This window comes from Lissotriton vulgaris, chromosome 8 (assembly GCF_964263255.1).
Source record: "Lissotriton vulgaris chromosome 8, aLisVul1.2, whole genome shotgun sequence".
In the NCBI taxonomy this organism is placed as follows: Eukaryota; Metazoa; Chordata; class Amphibia; order Caudata; family Salamandridae; genus Lissotriton; species Lissotriton vulgaris.
In genome coordinates, this window is record NC_141696.1 from 21,296,553 (window position 1) to 21,312,863 (window position 16,311).

The following is a 16,311-nucleotide window of genomic DNA, read 5'->3' on the forward strand; positions in this document are numbered from 1 at the left end:
CTGTGGCTGCGATGAGGGCGGTCTCGGTGCTGTGTTTGGCTCGGAAGCCGGACTGTAAGGGGTGGTGGGTTGTGGTCTTTCTGAAGCTGAAGTGAACGCAGCTGTGGTCCGTCCAGTGGAGTCCTGTGACGTGATTGAAGGAGACGTGCTTTTTGGAGGAGAAGATTGGGTCGAGCGTGTGTCCGGCGTAGTCGGTGGGGGTGTTTACCAGTTGTTTGAGTCCGAGATTGGAGAGGTTGTCCAGAAGGGTGGTGGTGTTTCTGTCGTTGTTCTTTTCCAGGTGGAAGTTAAGGTCCCCTAGTAGAATGTAGTCTTCGGAGGGGAGGGCGTGTGGGCTGATGAAGTCAGTGATGTCTTCGCTGAATTGTGTGCGGGGTCCTGGTGGTCTGTAGATGAGGGTGACTCTAAGTGTGGTCTTGGGGTCGGTGTGAATCAGGAAGTGGAGGTGTTCGGCGGTTGTGAGGGTGTCGTCGGAGCTGGGCGTGATGAGGATGGTGTTCTTGTGGATGATGGCGATGCCTCGTCCTGTCTGGTTGATGCTGTCTTTTCGGATGATCTTGTATCCGTCCGGGATGGCTATTGCGATGTCGGGCGCTGATAAGGCATTCATCCAGGTTTCTGTAAGAAAGGCGAAGTCCGGCGTGGTGTTGTCTAGTAGGTTCCAAAGTTCAATGGCGTGTCTGTGGACCGATCGAGTGTTAAGTAGGATGCACTTCAGGTGGTTGCTGTCTGAGCTCTATTTGGCATTTGTGGATGTAGTGTGAGTCGTGAAGCAGCAGAACTTGCAGGATTGGCAGGTGAAAGGTCCATGAGTGCGTCCTGGGGCGGCTTGGTGGCAGTCGGGGAGACGGCTGGTGTTGAGAGCGTAGAGGGTTGCGGCGTCGTACCTTAGGCGGGTGGAGTGGATTTTGCGGGGCCAGGGGGTCTGGCGCTGGACGCGGTCCAGGCAAGGACGGGCGTAGACGGGATTACCTTTGGCGCGCATGGGGCGCGACCGCTGCGCATGGAAGCTGCGCGCAAATGCATCTCTCATAAGTGGAGAGCGGAGGGGGCGGAGCGAGGGAGGAGCAGCTGGGAGGCGGGACCGGGGTGGCGAGGTCCGGAGATGCTTGAGGGAGCGGGGGTGGGGCCGTGGGGGAGCAGGAGAGGCACAACAAAAATGGCACCAAAACAATGCAGGACGGGATCAGGGGCCAAAACAATGTACACACGACACCAGGCAGACACAGAATTCTAAAAGCAGTGTGGATGGAATTTACATAAGCAGTATCAGCTGGAGCAAATTAAAAATCTAAACTGGGCAAATTAATAGTAAATTAATGTCGCAGTATCAGGTAGAGCAATGGAGAAAACAATACCACGCAGGAGCGATCAATGTAGCTGGAGGGAGCAGTGTGGAAGCGATGTCAGGCAGCCCAGGAGCGAGAGGAGCGACCGGGTCTGAGCAGGTTCTGACGCGAATCCCACCACAACCCTCAATGACCACCCATTTCACGCTGAATATAGCCTGAAACGGTGCCTCATTTACAAGACAGCATTTAGATATGTTAAGTAGCTTAGCACTGCTTTTTAAATACGGTGAAGCCCGTATCGCCACAGGAATGTAAATAAAAGTGACATTCTTGTGGCGATAGGGGCTTGTAAATATGCCCCTGAGTCTGTGGAAACAAAACAAAAAAAACAATGAACCATTACGCAAGATTATATTCACTCAACATTAATGTTCTAAATTACGGTGAATTAGAGGTGAAAAGGGTTTCTATTAGGAGTGAGTGTAACACGAATAGTTACAGCAAAATTATTCGGACTCATGTGAAGTTCTTAACCCTGCATTTAGTGCTATTTTCATAGCACAAAATGCATCCTCGTTTACATAATGGACCCAATCATGCAATTTGCGCTGAGAAAATAGCGCTAAATGCAACAGAACAGGAAGAGCCGCGGCCAGCCATCCCCTGTGCTCTGTTGCTGTACTCTTCTGTAGGCATTTTTGCCCAAGATTATGCAAGTGGACATAATCGCTTAATTTCCAGTAATTTCACATCACAGAGTAATGTGAAATTACTGAAATTACTTTGAATATTTCAGCATAATTAAAATTTCACCCAGGTGTAATTTCTATATCTGTCTTATGTACAATTGCTTTCTGAAAAAGCCCCCTCTGCCCTATTAAAATTGTACTCAAGCATATTGTGCTGTGTTGAAGCAGCATTTCCTGGTGTTATATTCTCACAGTAATAAAACATAAACATCTCACCAGTTTGCAAAGGTCAAACCTATTGACTTTGCCAATGCATGTTTTTTATGTTTTCTCAACCGTACCGAAGCACGACCAAAGGTTTTAAAAAATTTGCATTTTTCATTTGTTTCATTTCATGATGTATTCTAAGAGTGCTGATTTGATATGCATTTCTTTTACCAAACAGAAAGTGCAATGTCCCAATCAGAGCTGTAGAAATTAAACAGCACAATTAGTGCATGGGTTACATGCTGTTCTTCATGCCTCTTTTGCCACCTGTGAGGTCAGCGTTTGCAAAGGCAGTGCCAGGGGTCTGAAAGAGTAACCCCAGACCCGCACCCCCAGGTGAGCCCTAAATGATGTGACGTCAGCAGATCAAAAGACAAAAACAAGGGGGTGCTTGGCCACTCCCCTCTGCAGAGGTATGAGCTAGCTGTGTTCATATGGGTGTGATTTACCATTTCAATGTGTCTGTCTGTCTCTCTCTGCCCCACAGAGGGGAGGAGATCGATAGACAGAGAGACAGAGAGCTAGATAGATCGATAGATAGATCGATAGCTAGATAGATAGATCGATAGATAGATCGATAGCTAGATAGATAGATCGATAGATAGATAGATAAATGGATAGAGATAGATAGATAGATAGATAGATAGATAGAGATAGATAGATAGATAGATAGATAGATAGATAGATAGATAGATAGATAGATAGATAGACAGAGAGAGAGAGACAGAGAGCTAGATAGATAGATAGACAGATAGATAGACAGATAGATAGATAGATAGATAGATAGATAGATAGATAGATAGATAGATAGATAGATAGATAGACAGAGAGAGAGAGAGACAGAGAGAGAGAGACAGAGAACTAGATAGATAGATAGATCGATAGATAGATCGATAGAAAGATAGATAGATAGATAGATAGATAGATAGATAGATAGAGAGACAGAGAGCTAGATAGATAGATAGATCGATAGATAGACAGATAGATAGATAGATAGATAGATAGATAGATAGATAGATAGATAGATAGAGATAGATAGATAGATAGATAGATAGATAGATAGATAGATAGATAGATAGATAGATAGACAGAGAGAGAGACAGAGAACTAGATAGATAGATAGATAGATAGATAGATAGATAGATAGATAGATAGATAGATAGATAGATAGATAGATAGATAGATAGATAGATAGATAGATAGATAGATAGATAGATAGATAGATAGAGAGAGAGAGACAGAGAGCTACATAGATAGATCGATAGATAGATCGATAGAAAGATAGATAGATAGATAGATAGATAGATAGATAGATAGATAGATAGATAGATAGATAGATAGATAGAGAGACAGAGAGCTAGATAGATAGATAGATCGATAGATCGATAGATAGACAGATAGATAGATAGATAGATAGATAGATAGATAGATAGATAGATAGATAGATAGATAGATAGATAGATAGATAGATAGATAGATAGATAGATAGACAGATAGAGAGAGAGACAGAGAACTAGATAGATAGATAGATCGATAGATAGATAGATCGATAGATAGATAGATAGATAGATAGATAGATAGATAGATAGATAGATAGATAGATAGATAGATAGATAGATAGATAGATAGATAGGCAGAGAGAGAGATGGTGAGAAGTGGAAAGGAGAACGAGAAAGGGAAAATTGTGAGAGTTACAAAGATGGACCAATTGGGAGAAGAGATAGTGAGAGGGCAAGTGGGATAAGAAGAGAGAGCAAGAGGCAGAGAGTGAGGAAAGACAGAGATGGAGAGACCAGAGGACAGATGGAGAAACACGAGAGAGAAGAAGAGTGGAACAGTATGACAGTGAAAGGGGAAGTGTGAGAGATGCAGCGAGAGAAGGAAGGAGGTGTGGAAAGGGGAGATGTCGCAGATTACCAGAGAAGGAAAAATGGTGTGAAAGAGAAAAGAAATCCAAAGAAGCAGAGGAATCAGAAGGGAAAAGAGAGGAGGAGGGAGACATTCAGTGCGAGAAAGAAATGGACAGTCATTCAAGAAATAATGAGAGAAAGACAGAGGCACTGAGTGAGAGTTAGTGAGAGAAAGAGATAAAGCAAGAGAGGGCGGTGAGATGGATGGGTATGGAAGTAAAAGGCAGACAGTGGAACAGACAGACAGAAATGAAGAATGCAATGGAAAGTGACGGTGGGGAGAGTGTGAGAGGGAGAAAGGGGACAGGTGAGAGACGTAGAAGAGAGAGGCACACACATACCTTTCACTTTCACAAGAATCTTGTCATATTCAAACATACCCATTGAATTTCATGCATGACCCTTCACACTCACACATATCCTTTCACATTCACACATGTCATTCACATAACCATCATCACATAAACAATACACTTTTCCATTCACGTACACCCCTTCACATTCAAACATTCCACTCTGATTCACATGTACCCCATCACATTCACACATTCCACTCTGATTCACATACACCCCTTCACATTCACACATTCCACTCTGATTCACATACACCCCTTCACATTCACACATACCACTCTGAGTCACATACACCCCTTCACATTCACACATTCCACTCTGATTCACATACACCCCTTCACATTCACACATTCCACTCTGATTCACATACGCCCCTTCACATTCACACATAGCACTCTGATTCACATACACCCCTTCACATTCACACATTCCACTCTGATTCACATACACCCCTTCACATTCACACATTCCACTCTGATTCACATACGCCCCTTCACATTCACACATTCCACTCTGATTCACATAGACCCCTTCACATTCACACAATCCACTCTGAGTCACATACACCCCTTCACATTCACACATTCCACTCTGATTCACATATACCCCTTCACATTCACACATAGCACTCTGATTCACATACACCCCTTCACATTCACACATTCCACTCTGATTCACATACACCCCTTCACATTCACACATTCCACTCTGATTCACATACGCCCCTTCACATTCACACATTCCACTCTGATTCACATACACCCCTTCACATTCACACATTCCACTCTGATTTACATACACCCCTTCACATTCACACATTCCACTCTGATTCACATACACCCCTTCACATTCACACAATCCACTCTGAGTCACATACACCCCTTCACATTCACACATTCCACTCTGATTCACATACACCCCTTCACATTCACACATTCTACTCTGATTCACATACACCCCTTCACATTCACACATTCCACTCTGATTCACATATACCCCTTCACATTCACACATAGCACTCTGATTCACATACACCCCTTCACATTCACACATTCCACTCTGATTCACATACACCCCTTCACATTCACACATTCCACTCTGATTCACATACACCCCTTCACACATTCCACTCTGATTCACATACACCCCTTCACATTCACACATTCCACTCTGATTCACATACACCCCTTCACATTCCCACATTCCACTCTGATTCACATACACCCCTTCACACATTCCACTCTGATTCACATACACCCCTTCACATTCACACATTCCACTCTGATTCACATACGCCCCTTCACATTCACACATTACACTCTGATTCACATTCACACATTCCACTCTGATTCACATACACCCCTTCACAGTCACACATTCCACTCTGATTCACATATACCCCTTCACGTTCCCCCATAACCTTTAACATTTAGACCTACCATACACTTTCAAATGAACCCTGTCATATTCAAACATGCCCATTCACTTTCATGCATGCCCCATCACATTCACACATACACTTTCATATCACATTTACCCTTTCACACTCACACATGCCCTTCCATATTAGCACGTCATTCACTTTGAATTGTACCCCTTCACATTCAAACATACCCTTTACATTCACAAATACCCCTTCACATTCATTCACACCCTTTACATTCATATAGGCCTTTCCCATTCACACATAGCTTTGAATGTTCATATATACCCCTTAACATTCACGGATACCCTTTACAAATACTCTTTTACATTCACACATGCCGGTTTACATTCACAAATACCCTTACACACTCACACATACCATTTCCATTCACGTATACCCCTTTATATTCAAACATACTGTTATATCCTGCCAATTTATTATATGTATCCCAGTTTACCTTTCTCCTAGCTGCTCAGTCATTGTGAGTGTTGACAGTGGAATGTTGGTATGACTGTGATGCTTGGAATGCTTGGATGCATAATGACCTTCTTGCAACTTGAAGTCTATAAAGAATTACTTAAAACACAACTTGGCTACATCAGGTCAGATAAACATACCCCTTCACATTCATGCGCAACCCTTCATGTTCACACTCAGGGCTTAATATTCATGAGTACCCCTCTATATAACATCAAATTCAAAACTTCCCCTTCACATTCATTGATACTCCTTCCCATTCAGGAACACCCCGTTGCACTCCCACATCAACCCTTCAGAACTATTCTTATCTTCTGACAATCTTGCATGTCCTCTCACATTCATGTGTACACTTTCAAATTCATGCTCGCTGACTTACATTAACACTTTGCGCTTCGCTTGTAGGCATATCCCTTCACTTTCACACATACCCCTTGACATCGTCACATACCCCTTCACGTTGATGCACACCCTTTCACATTTGCACGTAGCACATCACATTCAAGCCTACCCCTCTACATTCATTCACTACCCTTCACATTAACTTATTTCTTCACAATGACATATAAACCATCACATTATGAAGCCAAAACAGGCTGAAACTAGTGTGGTTATCTTGCATTTCCCGTAAGGTGGACATGGCCTGGCAGTACAGGGTAGACTGTTCCTATTGGAGCGGAATCAAGACATACATATGGCTAATCTGTTTCTACAGTAGGATAGTGACAAAAAGCAAGGGTCTGAAATGTGGCCCCAGTAATTACTAAATGCAGAGATGAATTCCTGCGTTCCACCCATCACCATCACTTTTCCTCAACGCTGGTATTAGGTCGCTGCACCTTGTGTCTTTTAGCTAGAGCTCAATACCTGGTGATCGCATGGCAGGACCCAGCGTGCCGCAGAGCGGGGAGATGAGTCGTAGGGCGCTTGAGGTGAGCTCCCTGCCCAGCTGTCCATACGAGGGGGGCATCATCTGATCTGAGCTCCCAGTCACCAATCAGGGAAAGGCGCTTCTATCCCTGCATTAACCTTTTAATTCCTGCCACCAGCCTTACTGTCCCTGCTCTGAGGTCAGGACACCAGAGGCATGAAGGGAAAGGACACTGTCTTTCTGAGCACAGTTTGCCTCATACAATTTGATCCGTTTGTCCTTCTCGTCTCCCTTCTGCATTGAGTAGGAGACTACTTCATGCTTAGGGCCTAAGAGTCTGGGGAGACATCTGATGTCATGAGTCCCAAAGCAAAGATGATGTCACTTCTAGTACAGCCGCCATTTTGGTGACTTGTTGTTCATATTTGAGTCTGAAACATCCCAAGGGAGGGTTTCTCTCTAGGGGGTGGATTCATAATGAGGCAGGTGGGATTTGGATTTCGGTGTTGGGAAGTCAGCGAAGGTTCAAGGCTCTAAGGGAATGGCGTATCGACTCCCGCCAGCCATTACTCATGAACATCTTCAGGCAAAGAGATGCTATTTCATTACTATGGTGACAAAATGGGGCACTCACAGGTTTTTAACATGTTAATAATGTCTATTCATACTGCTGTATTTCTCTATTCTAGAAGTAGGACTGTGCATTGAAATGTGTACACCAGGAGAACCTTGTCCTGATGGTGGGACCTGCGTAAGCAATGGCTGTGGACATCAGTGCGAACCAAGTAAGTATTGACACATGATAGGAAATGGCCAACTTCAGAAGAGAAGGCTGGCAGCAAGTCTTGTGGTCCTGCCATGGTGGAACCCCTCCTCCCAAGGGTTGTGAGGGTCCCACCCTGGGCTGTGCTGCTGCCTTGAGCCTTTGTCTGAAGCAATGAAGCTCTAATGCACCCGTGTCTCCTACTAAAATGGAGGCATGTGATGTGATGGGATATTATGAGACTGATCACTGGACACACAGCGTTGGCTAAGATGATCAAACATGGTTTGTCAGTTGTACATATTTTGTTTATAGTGTGCATTAATATATAACTATGGTATAGTCTTATTTGTATATTTATTGTATTTGTTGTGTATATGAAGGGCAATATTACTATTTAAGTCAGGTGATGTTTGTTGGCAGTTTAAAGCAAACCAGACTACAGGTGCTGCTGGATTCAAAAGCACAGGAACACATAACTACATTAACACTGGACACAAGTCCTGGGAAATATAGCAATGGGACAAGTTAGCATATTTAATTCACAATGAGGTCTTAGACAGGGACATCCCAATATATATGAAATCAGCCAAATAAAAATAAACAATATTTTAGCAGAATCCCAAAGAAATTTTAAAAGAGCATTTCTTTGGTTTGCTTTACGATTTAATAAATCACGTGTAGGTTTTTCAAAATGTCAATTGGTGGTATGCCTCAGAAACAGCTGAAAGCCACAATGATCTTAAACAGATGTGTGGAAGTTGTTATCACACCTTTAAATTGTGTTTAGAGAGTAAACCAGGTATTCATTAGGAGGTGAAAGAGTTAATATACGTAAGCAGCCCCCGCGGGGCCTCTGGTGCAGATCCAGGGACTGCTGCCAGCGGGCTGGGTTTAAAGCGCCCTAAAGCCAGCTTACACAAGTACAGAATCATTAAATCCAAGTAGCCCCCCTGCCAGGGCACAGGGGACACTCAGTCTAATGAAAGGCTGACTGCACAGAAGGAAGTGTGGAGAAGGCACATGTAAGGCTGCAGTCCCAACCCCACCCCTGCGGAGACAAGGGTGGGTGTAGGTAATGCCCACAGATGCCCTCCGGCTCCACAGCCTAGAGGTCACCATTTATGGCTTTAGTGCCCCAAATATATCCCAGCTCCACACACCGAGTATCAGATAACATATCCGTCCGTTTTTAGTCGCGTGGTCAGTTCTGATAAACAGGGCTGCCCTGGACGGTGATCCCCTGAAATACCAGGGTTAGTGAAAGTGACATCACACACCCTTTGACATCAATGATATCACAGGAAGTGACATCACACACCCTTTGACATCAGTGATAGCACAGGAAGTGACATCACACACCCTTTGAGATCAATGATATCAGAGGAAGTGACATCACACACCCTCTGATAACAATGATATCACAGGAAGTGACATCACACACCCTTTGAGATCAGTGATAGCACAGGAAGTGACATCACACACCCTTTGACATCAATGATGTAACAGGAAGTGACATCACACACCCTTTGACAACAATGATATCACAGGAAGTGACATCACACACCCTTTGAGATCAGTGATAGCACAGGAAGTGACATCACACACCCTTTGACAACAATGATATGACAGGAAGTGACATCACACACCCTTTGAGATTAATGATATAACAGGAAGTGACATCACACACCCTTTGAGATCAATGATATCACAGGAAGTGACATCACACACCCTTTGACAACAATGATATGACAGGAAGTGACATCACACACCCTTTGAGATCAATGATATCACAGGAAGTGACATCACACACCCTTTGACGTCAATGATATCACAGGAAGTGACATTATATGACTTTGAATCCCGGAAAGTCATGCAACATGACCTTGAGCCTGATGACATCGCAATAATTGATGCCACTCCCCTCAAGAACGAAATGATTACATTTTTCAGGCAACGCAGCAGCTACTTTGCGACGCCGCACCGCCTAAAAGGGAGAAGGCAGGAATTCCCCATATATAACATTATATGGTGCATTCCTGTCCTCTCCTTGCACTGGTGTGCTTTTGTCTGTCTAGCGCAGTGAAGGCCGCTTTGCATCATGCTGCAAGTGCGCCTGCTTCTAAGCAGGATTGTTTTTGGGCAGGAAGGGACACCTGATGCTTTTCCTCATGAATGCAGCACGCATAGTAAGAGAAATAAAAGTCGAGGAAAAATCAAGATATTTCTCCTTGTTACACCTCCCTTGTGAAGGCATCACATTTTGACATATTCCCAGGTCTAACACTCATGGCAAATCTGGGACTGCGCCTACATTCATGGCGGATGTGACTCCACCCATGGAACGCCTCCATGGGCAGAGGACTGGACGCTGTGACTTCTGCGGTCTTGCGTTACTCCAGATTTACCGAGTGCCACAGGGACGTGCAAGGGGGCCATGCGTGGCTCAGTAAATCTGATTTTAGTTTTGCATTACTGTTGCGTTACATTGCGCGATGCAAGGGCAACGAAACACTTTGATAAATGAGGCACCTAGTGTATGTATTGATAAATTTAAGGGACAGTTACATAAAACATAGTTCAGAAAATGGTCAACCCAACCAATTTAAATCAATATGCAACAATGCATTAAATATACCCTCCATTATTGGCATGATTTATCCTGTTTCATTGTTTACATAACGTGATTTATGATGTCTTGTAAGGAGGTGCCACACTTTTGAAGCATAGAGGGGACTGGCTATTTGAAGTATATCATTAGGTGTGTCCGTGACACAGTTTTAGAAATTCGTCGCCTTCACGCAATGAGAAAAATCTTGAAATAAAAAGCACACATCCACACACACACCCACACCTGCGCACACATACACCACTCACACACACTCAAAACACACCCATGCGCACATACACACACACACACATGTGATTTACTTCATTTCTTCCATGTTGAAGATGAGAGACACACGTATTTCAACCTAATCGGTCTTAAGCACAAGATCTCACTCTGAACGGTGAATCCCGCATATACAAAAATGGACACACAGTTAGGAGTCCTAACTTTACTACTTCTAAATGCCTTCTGTTAATACCAAAAGTAGTAAGTTTAGGATTTTATCTCAGATTAGTTCTGTGAATCGGCCCCAATGCCTTTTATATATGTTTTAAAAAACCAAAACATGAATAAAAGGCATTGTCATTTACAATGCCAATAGTTCAAAAGCGTGTAAATGTGAGATCTATTACATTGCAAATGCTTGTTTTTTAAATGATTATTTATGTGCAGGAAGGAACACCTTCCTGCACATAAACAATCATGCATGGTGTTTTGATGTTTTAATGTGCACTGCAACATGCAGCACATATAAAAACAGCAAATACGAGGCAAATCAAAGCATGTCTCCTTAATGCGCCATGTTAAAACCAGGTTTTTTTGGTCTTAATTTTGGCGCTGCTCTATATTTAGGCCACCCTTGTAAATATGGGGCAGCGTCAAAATCAATGGGTGTTCAAGTCAAGTCAAGTCAAGATTTGTATAGCGCACTACTCACCCGGAGGGTCCCAAGGTGCTTGAGGGGGGAGGGGTTCGTTGTTTATCAAATAGCCAAGTTTTGAGTTGTTTTCTGAAGGAGAGGTGGTTCTATGTGAGGCGGAGGTGGGTGGGGAGAGAGTTCCAGGTTTTGGCCGCTAAGTAGGAGAAAGACCTTCCTCCCATGGAGGTTCTTCGGATGCGTGGAATCGAAGCGAGGGCTTGATTGGACGGTCGTAGTTGGCGGGTGGGGGAGTAGAAGGTCAGGCGCGTGTTGAGGTATTTGGGTCCTAGGTCGTTGAGGGCTTTGTGCTCGTGGGTGAGGAGACGGAACGTTATTCTCTTGTTGACGGGGAGCCAATGAAGGTCTCTCACGGGATCGGATATGTGGTTGTGGCGGGGTAAGTCTAGGATGAGTCTGGCAGAGGCGTTCTGAATGCGTTGGAATTTTTTTCTGTAATTTGGCTGTGGTTCCAGCGTAGAGGGTGTTTCCATAGTCCAGTCGGCTTGTGACAAGTGCTTGGGTGACCGTCTTTCTTGTTTCAGTGGGGATCCATCGGAAGATCTTTTTGAGCATACGTAAGATGTTAAAGCATGAGGATGAGATGGCGTTGACTTGTCTGGTCATCAAGAGTGAGGAGTCTAGAATGAATCCTAGGTTGCGAGCATGGTCCGTTGGTTTGGGCGCGCTGCCTAGGGTCGGTGGCCACCATGAGTTGTCCCATGCAGAGGGGGATTACCCTAGGATGAGGACTTCCGTCTTGTCTGAGTTCAGTTTTAAACTGCTGTTCTTCATCCATTGGGCTACGTCTTTCATCCCTTCGTGTAGGTTCGTTTTGGCGGTGTTTGGGTCTTTGGTGAAGGAGAGGATCTGCTGTGTGTCGTCAGCGTAGGCGATGATGTTGAGGTTGTGTTGGTGTGCGATGGATGCAAGGGGGCTCATGTAGACGTTGAAGAGGGTGGGGCTGAGCGATGATCCTTGTGGTACGCCGCAGATGACTTCGGTGGCCTCTGATCTGAAAGGGGGGAGGCGGACTCTCTGTGTTCTTCCGGCGAGGAACGATATGATCCAATCCAATGCCTTGTATCCCGACGTTGCGGAGGCGTTGTACAAGGGTGCTATGGCAGACTGTGTCAAATGCTGCGGAAAGGTCCAGGAGGATAAGGGCAGCTGTTTCCCCGTTGTCGAGTAGTGTTCGGATGTCGTCTGTGGCTGCGATGAGGGCGGTCTCGGTGCTGTGTTTGGCTCGGAAGCCGGACTGTAAGGGGTGGTGGGTTGTGGTCTTTCTGAAGCTGAAGTGAACGCAGCTGTGGTCCGTCCAGTGGAGTCCTGTGACGTGATTGAAGGAGACGTGCTTTTTGGAGGAGAAGATTGGGTCGAGCGTGTGTCCGGCGTAGTCGGTGGGGGTGTTTACCAGTTGTTTGAGTCCGAGATTGGAGAGGTTGTCCAGAAGGGTGGTGGTGTTTCTGTCGTTGTTCTTTTCCAGGTGGAAGTTAAGGTCCCCTAGTAGAATGTAGTCTTCGGAGGGGAGGGCGTGTGGGCTGATGAAGTCAGTGATGTCTTCGCTGAATTGTGTGCGGGGTCCTGGTGGTCTGTAGATGAGGGTGACTCTAAGTGTGGTCTTGGGGTCGGTGTGAATCAGGAAGTGGAGGTGTTCGGCGGTTGTGAGGGTGTCGTCGGAGCTGGGCGTGATGAGGATGGTGTTCTTGTGGATGATGGCGATGCCTCGTCCTGTCTGGTTGATGCTGTCTTTTCGGATGATCTTGTATCCGTCCGGGATGGCTATTGCGATGTCGGGCGCTGATAAGGCATTCATCCAGGTTTCTGTAAGAAAGGCGAAGTCCGGCGTGGTGTTGTCTAGTAGGTTCCAAAGTTCAATGGCGTGTCTGTGGACCGATCGAGTGTTAAGTAGGATGCACTTCAGGTGGTTGCTGTCTGAGCTCTATTTGGCATTTGTGGATGTAGTGTGAGTCGTGAAGCAGCAGAACTTGCAGGATTGGCAGGTGAAAGGTCCATGAGTGCGTCCTGGGGCGGCTTGGTGGCAGTCGGGGAGACGGCTGGTGTTGAGAGCGTAGAGGGTTGCGGCGTCGTACCTTAGGCGGGTGGAGTGGATTTTGCGGGGCCAGGGGGTCTGGCGCTGGACGCGGTCCAGGCAAGGACGGGCGTAGACGGGATTACCTTTGGCGCGCATGGGGCGCGACCGCTGCGCATGGAAGCTGCGCGCAAATGCATCTCTCATAAGTGGAGAGCGGAGGGGGCGGAGCGAGGGAGGAGCAGCTGGGAGGCGGGACCGGGGTGGCGAGGTCCGGAGATGCTTGAGGGAGCGGGGGTGGGGCCGTGGGGGAGCAGGAGAGGCACAACAAAAATGGCACCAAAACAATGCAGGACGGGATCAGGGGCCAAAACAATGTACACACGACACCAGGCAGACACAGAATTCTAAAAGCAGTGTGGATGGAATTTACATAAGCAGTATCAGCTGGAGCAAATTAAAAATCTAAACTGGGCAAATTAATAGTAAATTAATGTCGCAGTATCAGGTAGAGCAATGGAGAAAACAATACCACGCAGGAGCGATCAATGTAGCTGGAGGGAGCAGTGTGGAAGCGATGTCAGGCAGCCCAGGAGCGAGAGGAGCGACCGGGTCTGAGCAGGTTCTGACGCGAATCCCACCACAACCCTCAATGACCACCCATTTCACGCTGAATATAGCCTGAAACGGTGCCTCATTTACAAGACAGCATTTAGATATGTTAAGTAGCTTAGCACTGCTTTTTAAATACGGTGAAGCCCGTATCGCCACAGGAATGTAAATAAAAGTGACATTCTTGTGGCGATAGGGGCTTGTAAATATGCCCCTGAGTCTGTGGAAACAAAACAAAAAAAACAATGAACCATTACGCAAGATTATATTCACTCAACATTAATGTTCTAAATTACGGTGAATTAGAGGTGAAAAGGGTTTCTATTAGGAGTGAGTGTAACACGAATAGTTACAGCAAAATTATTCGGACTCATGTGAAGTTCTTAACCCTGCATTTAGTGCTATTTTCATAGCACAAAATGCATCCTCGTTTACATAATGGACCCAATCATGCAATTTGCGCTGAGAAAATAGCGCTAAATGCAACAGAACAGGAAGAGCCGCGGCCAGCCATCCCCTGTGCTCTGTTGCTGTACTCTTCTGTAGGCATTTTTGCCCAAGATTATGCAAGTGGACATAATCGCTTAATTTCCAGTAATTTCACATCACAGAGTAATGTGAAATTACTGAAATTACTTTGAATATTTCAGCATAATTAAAATTTCACCCAGGTGTAATTTCTATATCTGTCTTATGTACAATTGCTTTCTGAAAAAGCCCCCTCTGCCCTATTAAAATTGTACTCAAGCATATTGTGCTGTGTTGAAGCAGCATTTCCTGGTGTTATATTCTCACAGTAATAAAACATAAACATCTCACCAGTTTGCAAAGGTCAAACCTATTGACTTTGCCAATGCATGTTTTTTATGTTTTCTCAACCGTACCGAAGCACGACCAAAGGTTTTAAAAAATTTGCATTTTTCATTTGTTTCATTTCATGATGTATTCTAAGAGTGCTGATTTGATATGCATTTCTTTTACCAAACAGAAAGTGCAATGTCCCAATCAGAGCTGTAGAAATTAAACAGCACAATTAGTGCATGGGTTACATGCTGTTCTTCATGCCTCTTTTGCCACCTGTGAGGCCAGCGTTTGCAAAGGCAGTGCCAGGGGTCTGAAAGGGTAACCCCAGAGCTGCACCCCCAGCTTCAATGTGTCTGTCTGTCTCTCTCTGCCCCACAGAGGGGAGGAGATAGATAGACAGAGAGACAGAGAGCTAGATAGATCAATAGATAGATCGATAGCTAGATAGATAGATCGATAGATAGATCGATAGCTAGGTAGATAGATCGATAGATAGATAGATAAATAGATAGAGATAGATAGATAGATAGATAGAGATAGATAGATAGATAGATAGAGAGAGAGAGACAGAGAGCTAGATAGATAGATAGATCAATAGATAGATAGATAGATAGATCGATAGATAGAGAGAGAGAGAGACAGAGTACTAGATAGATAGATAGATCGATAGATAGATAGATAGATAGATAGATAGATAGATAGATAGATAGATAGATAGATAGATAGATAGATAGATAGATAGATAGATAGATAGATAGATAGATAGATAGGCAGAGAGAGAGATGGTGAGAAGGGGAAAGGAGAACGAGAAAGGGAAAATTGTGAGAGTTACAAAGATGGACCAATTGGGAGAGAGAAGAGATAGTGGGAGGGCAAGTGGGATAAGAAGAGAGAGCAAGAGGCAGAGAGTGAGGAAAGACAGAGATGGAGAGACTAGAGGACAGATGGAGAAACACGAGAGAGAGAAGAGTGGATCAGTATGACCCAGTGAAAGGGGAAGTGTGAGAGATGCAGCAAGAGAAGGAAGGAGGTGTGGAAAGGGGAGATGTCGCAGATTACCAGAGAAGGACAAATGGTGTGAAAGAGAAAATAAATCCAAAGAAGCAGAGGAATCAGAAGGGAAAAGAGAGGAGGAGGGAGACATTCAGTGCGAGAAAGAAATGGACAGTCATTCAAGAAATAATGAGAGAAAGACAGAGGCACTGAGTGAGAGTTAGTGAGAGAAAGAGATAAAGCAAAAGAGGGCGGTGAGATGGATGGGTATGGAAGTAAAAGGCAGACAGAGGA

General features: G+C 44.8%; 1 protein-coding gene across 1 annotated transcript in view; it reads left to right on the forward strand.

The window, feature by feature from the left end:
• LOC147693258 (uncharacterized) overlaps positions 1-16,311 on the forward strand; it is a 544,251-nt gene that overhangs the window by 509,722 nt on the left and 18,218 nt on the right. Inside the window, exon 4 of the mRNA XM_086933652.1 lies at positions 7,976-8,071. Coding sequence (XP_086789778.1) covers positions 7,976-8,071 — 96 coding nt within the window. The remainder of the gene's footprint in view (positions 1-7,975; positions 8,072-16,311) is intronic.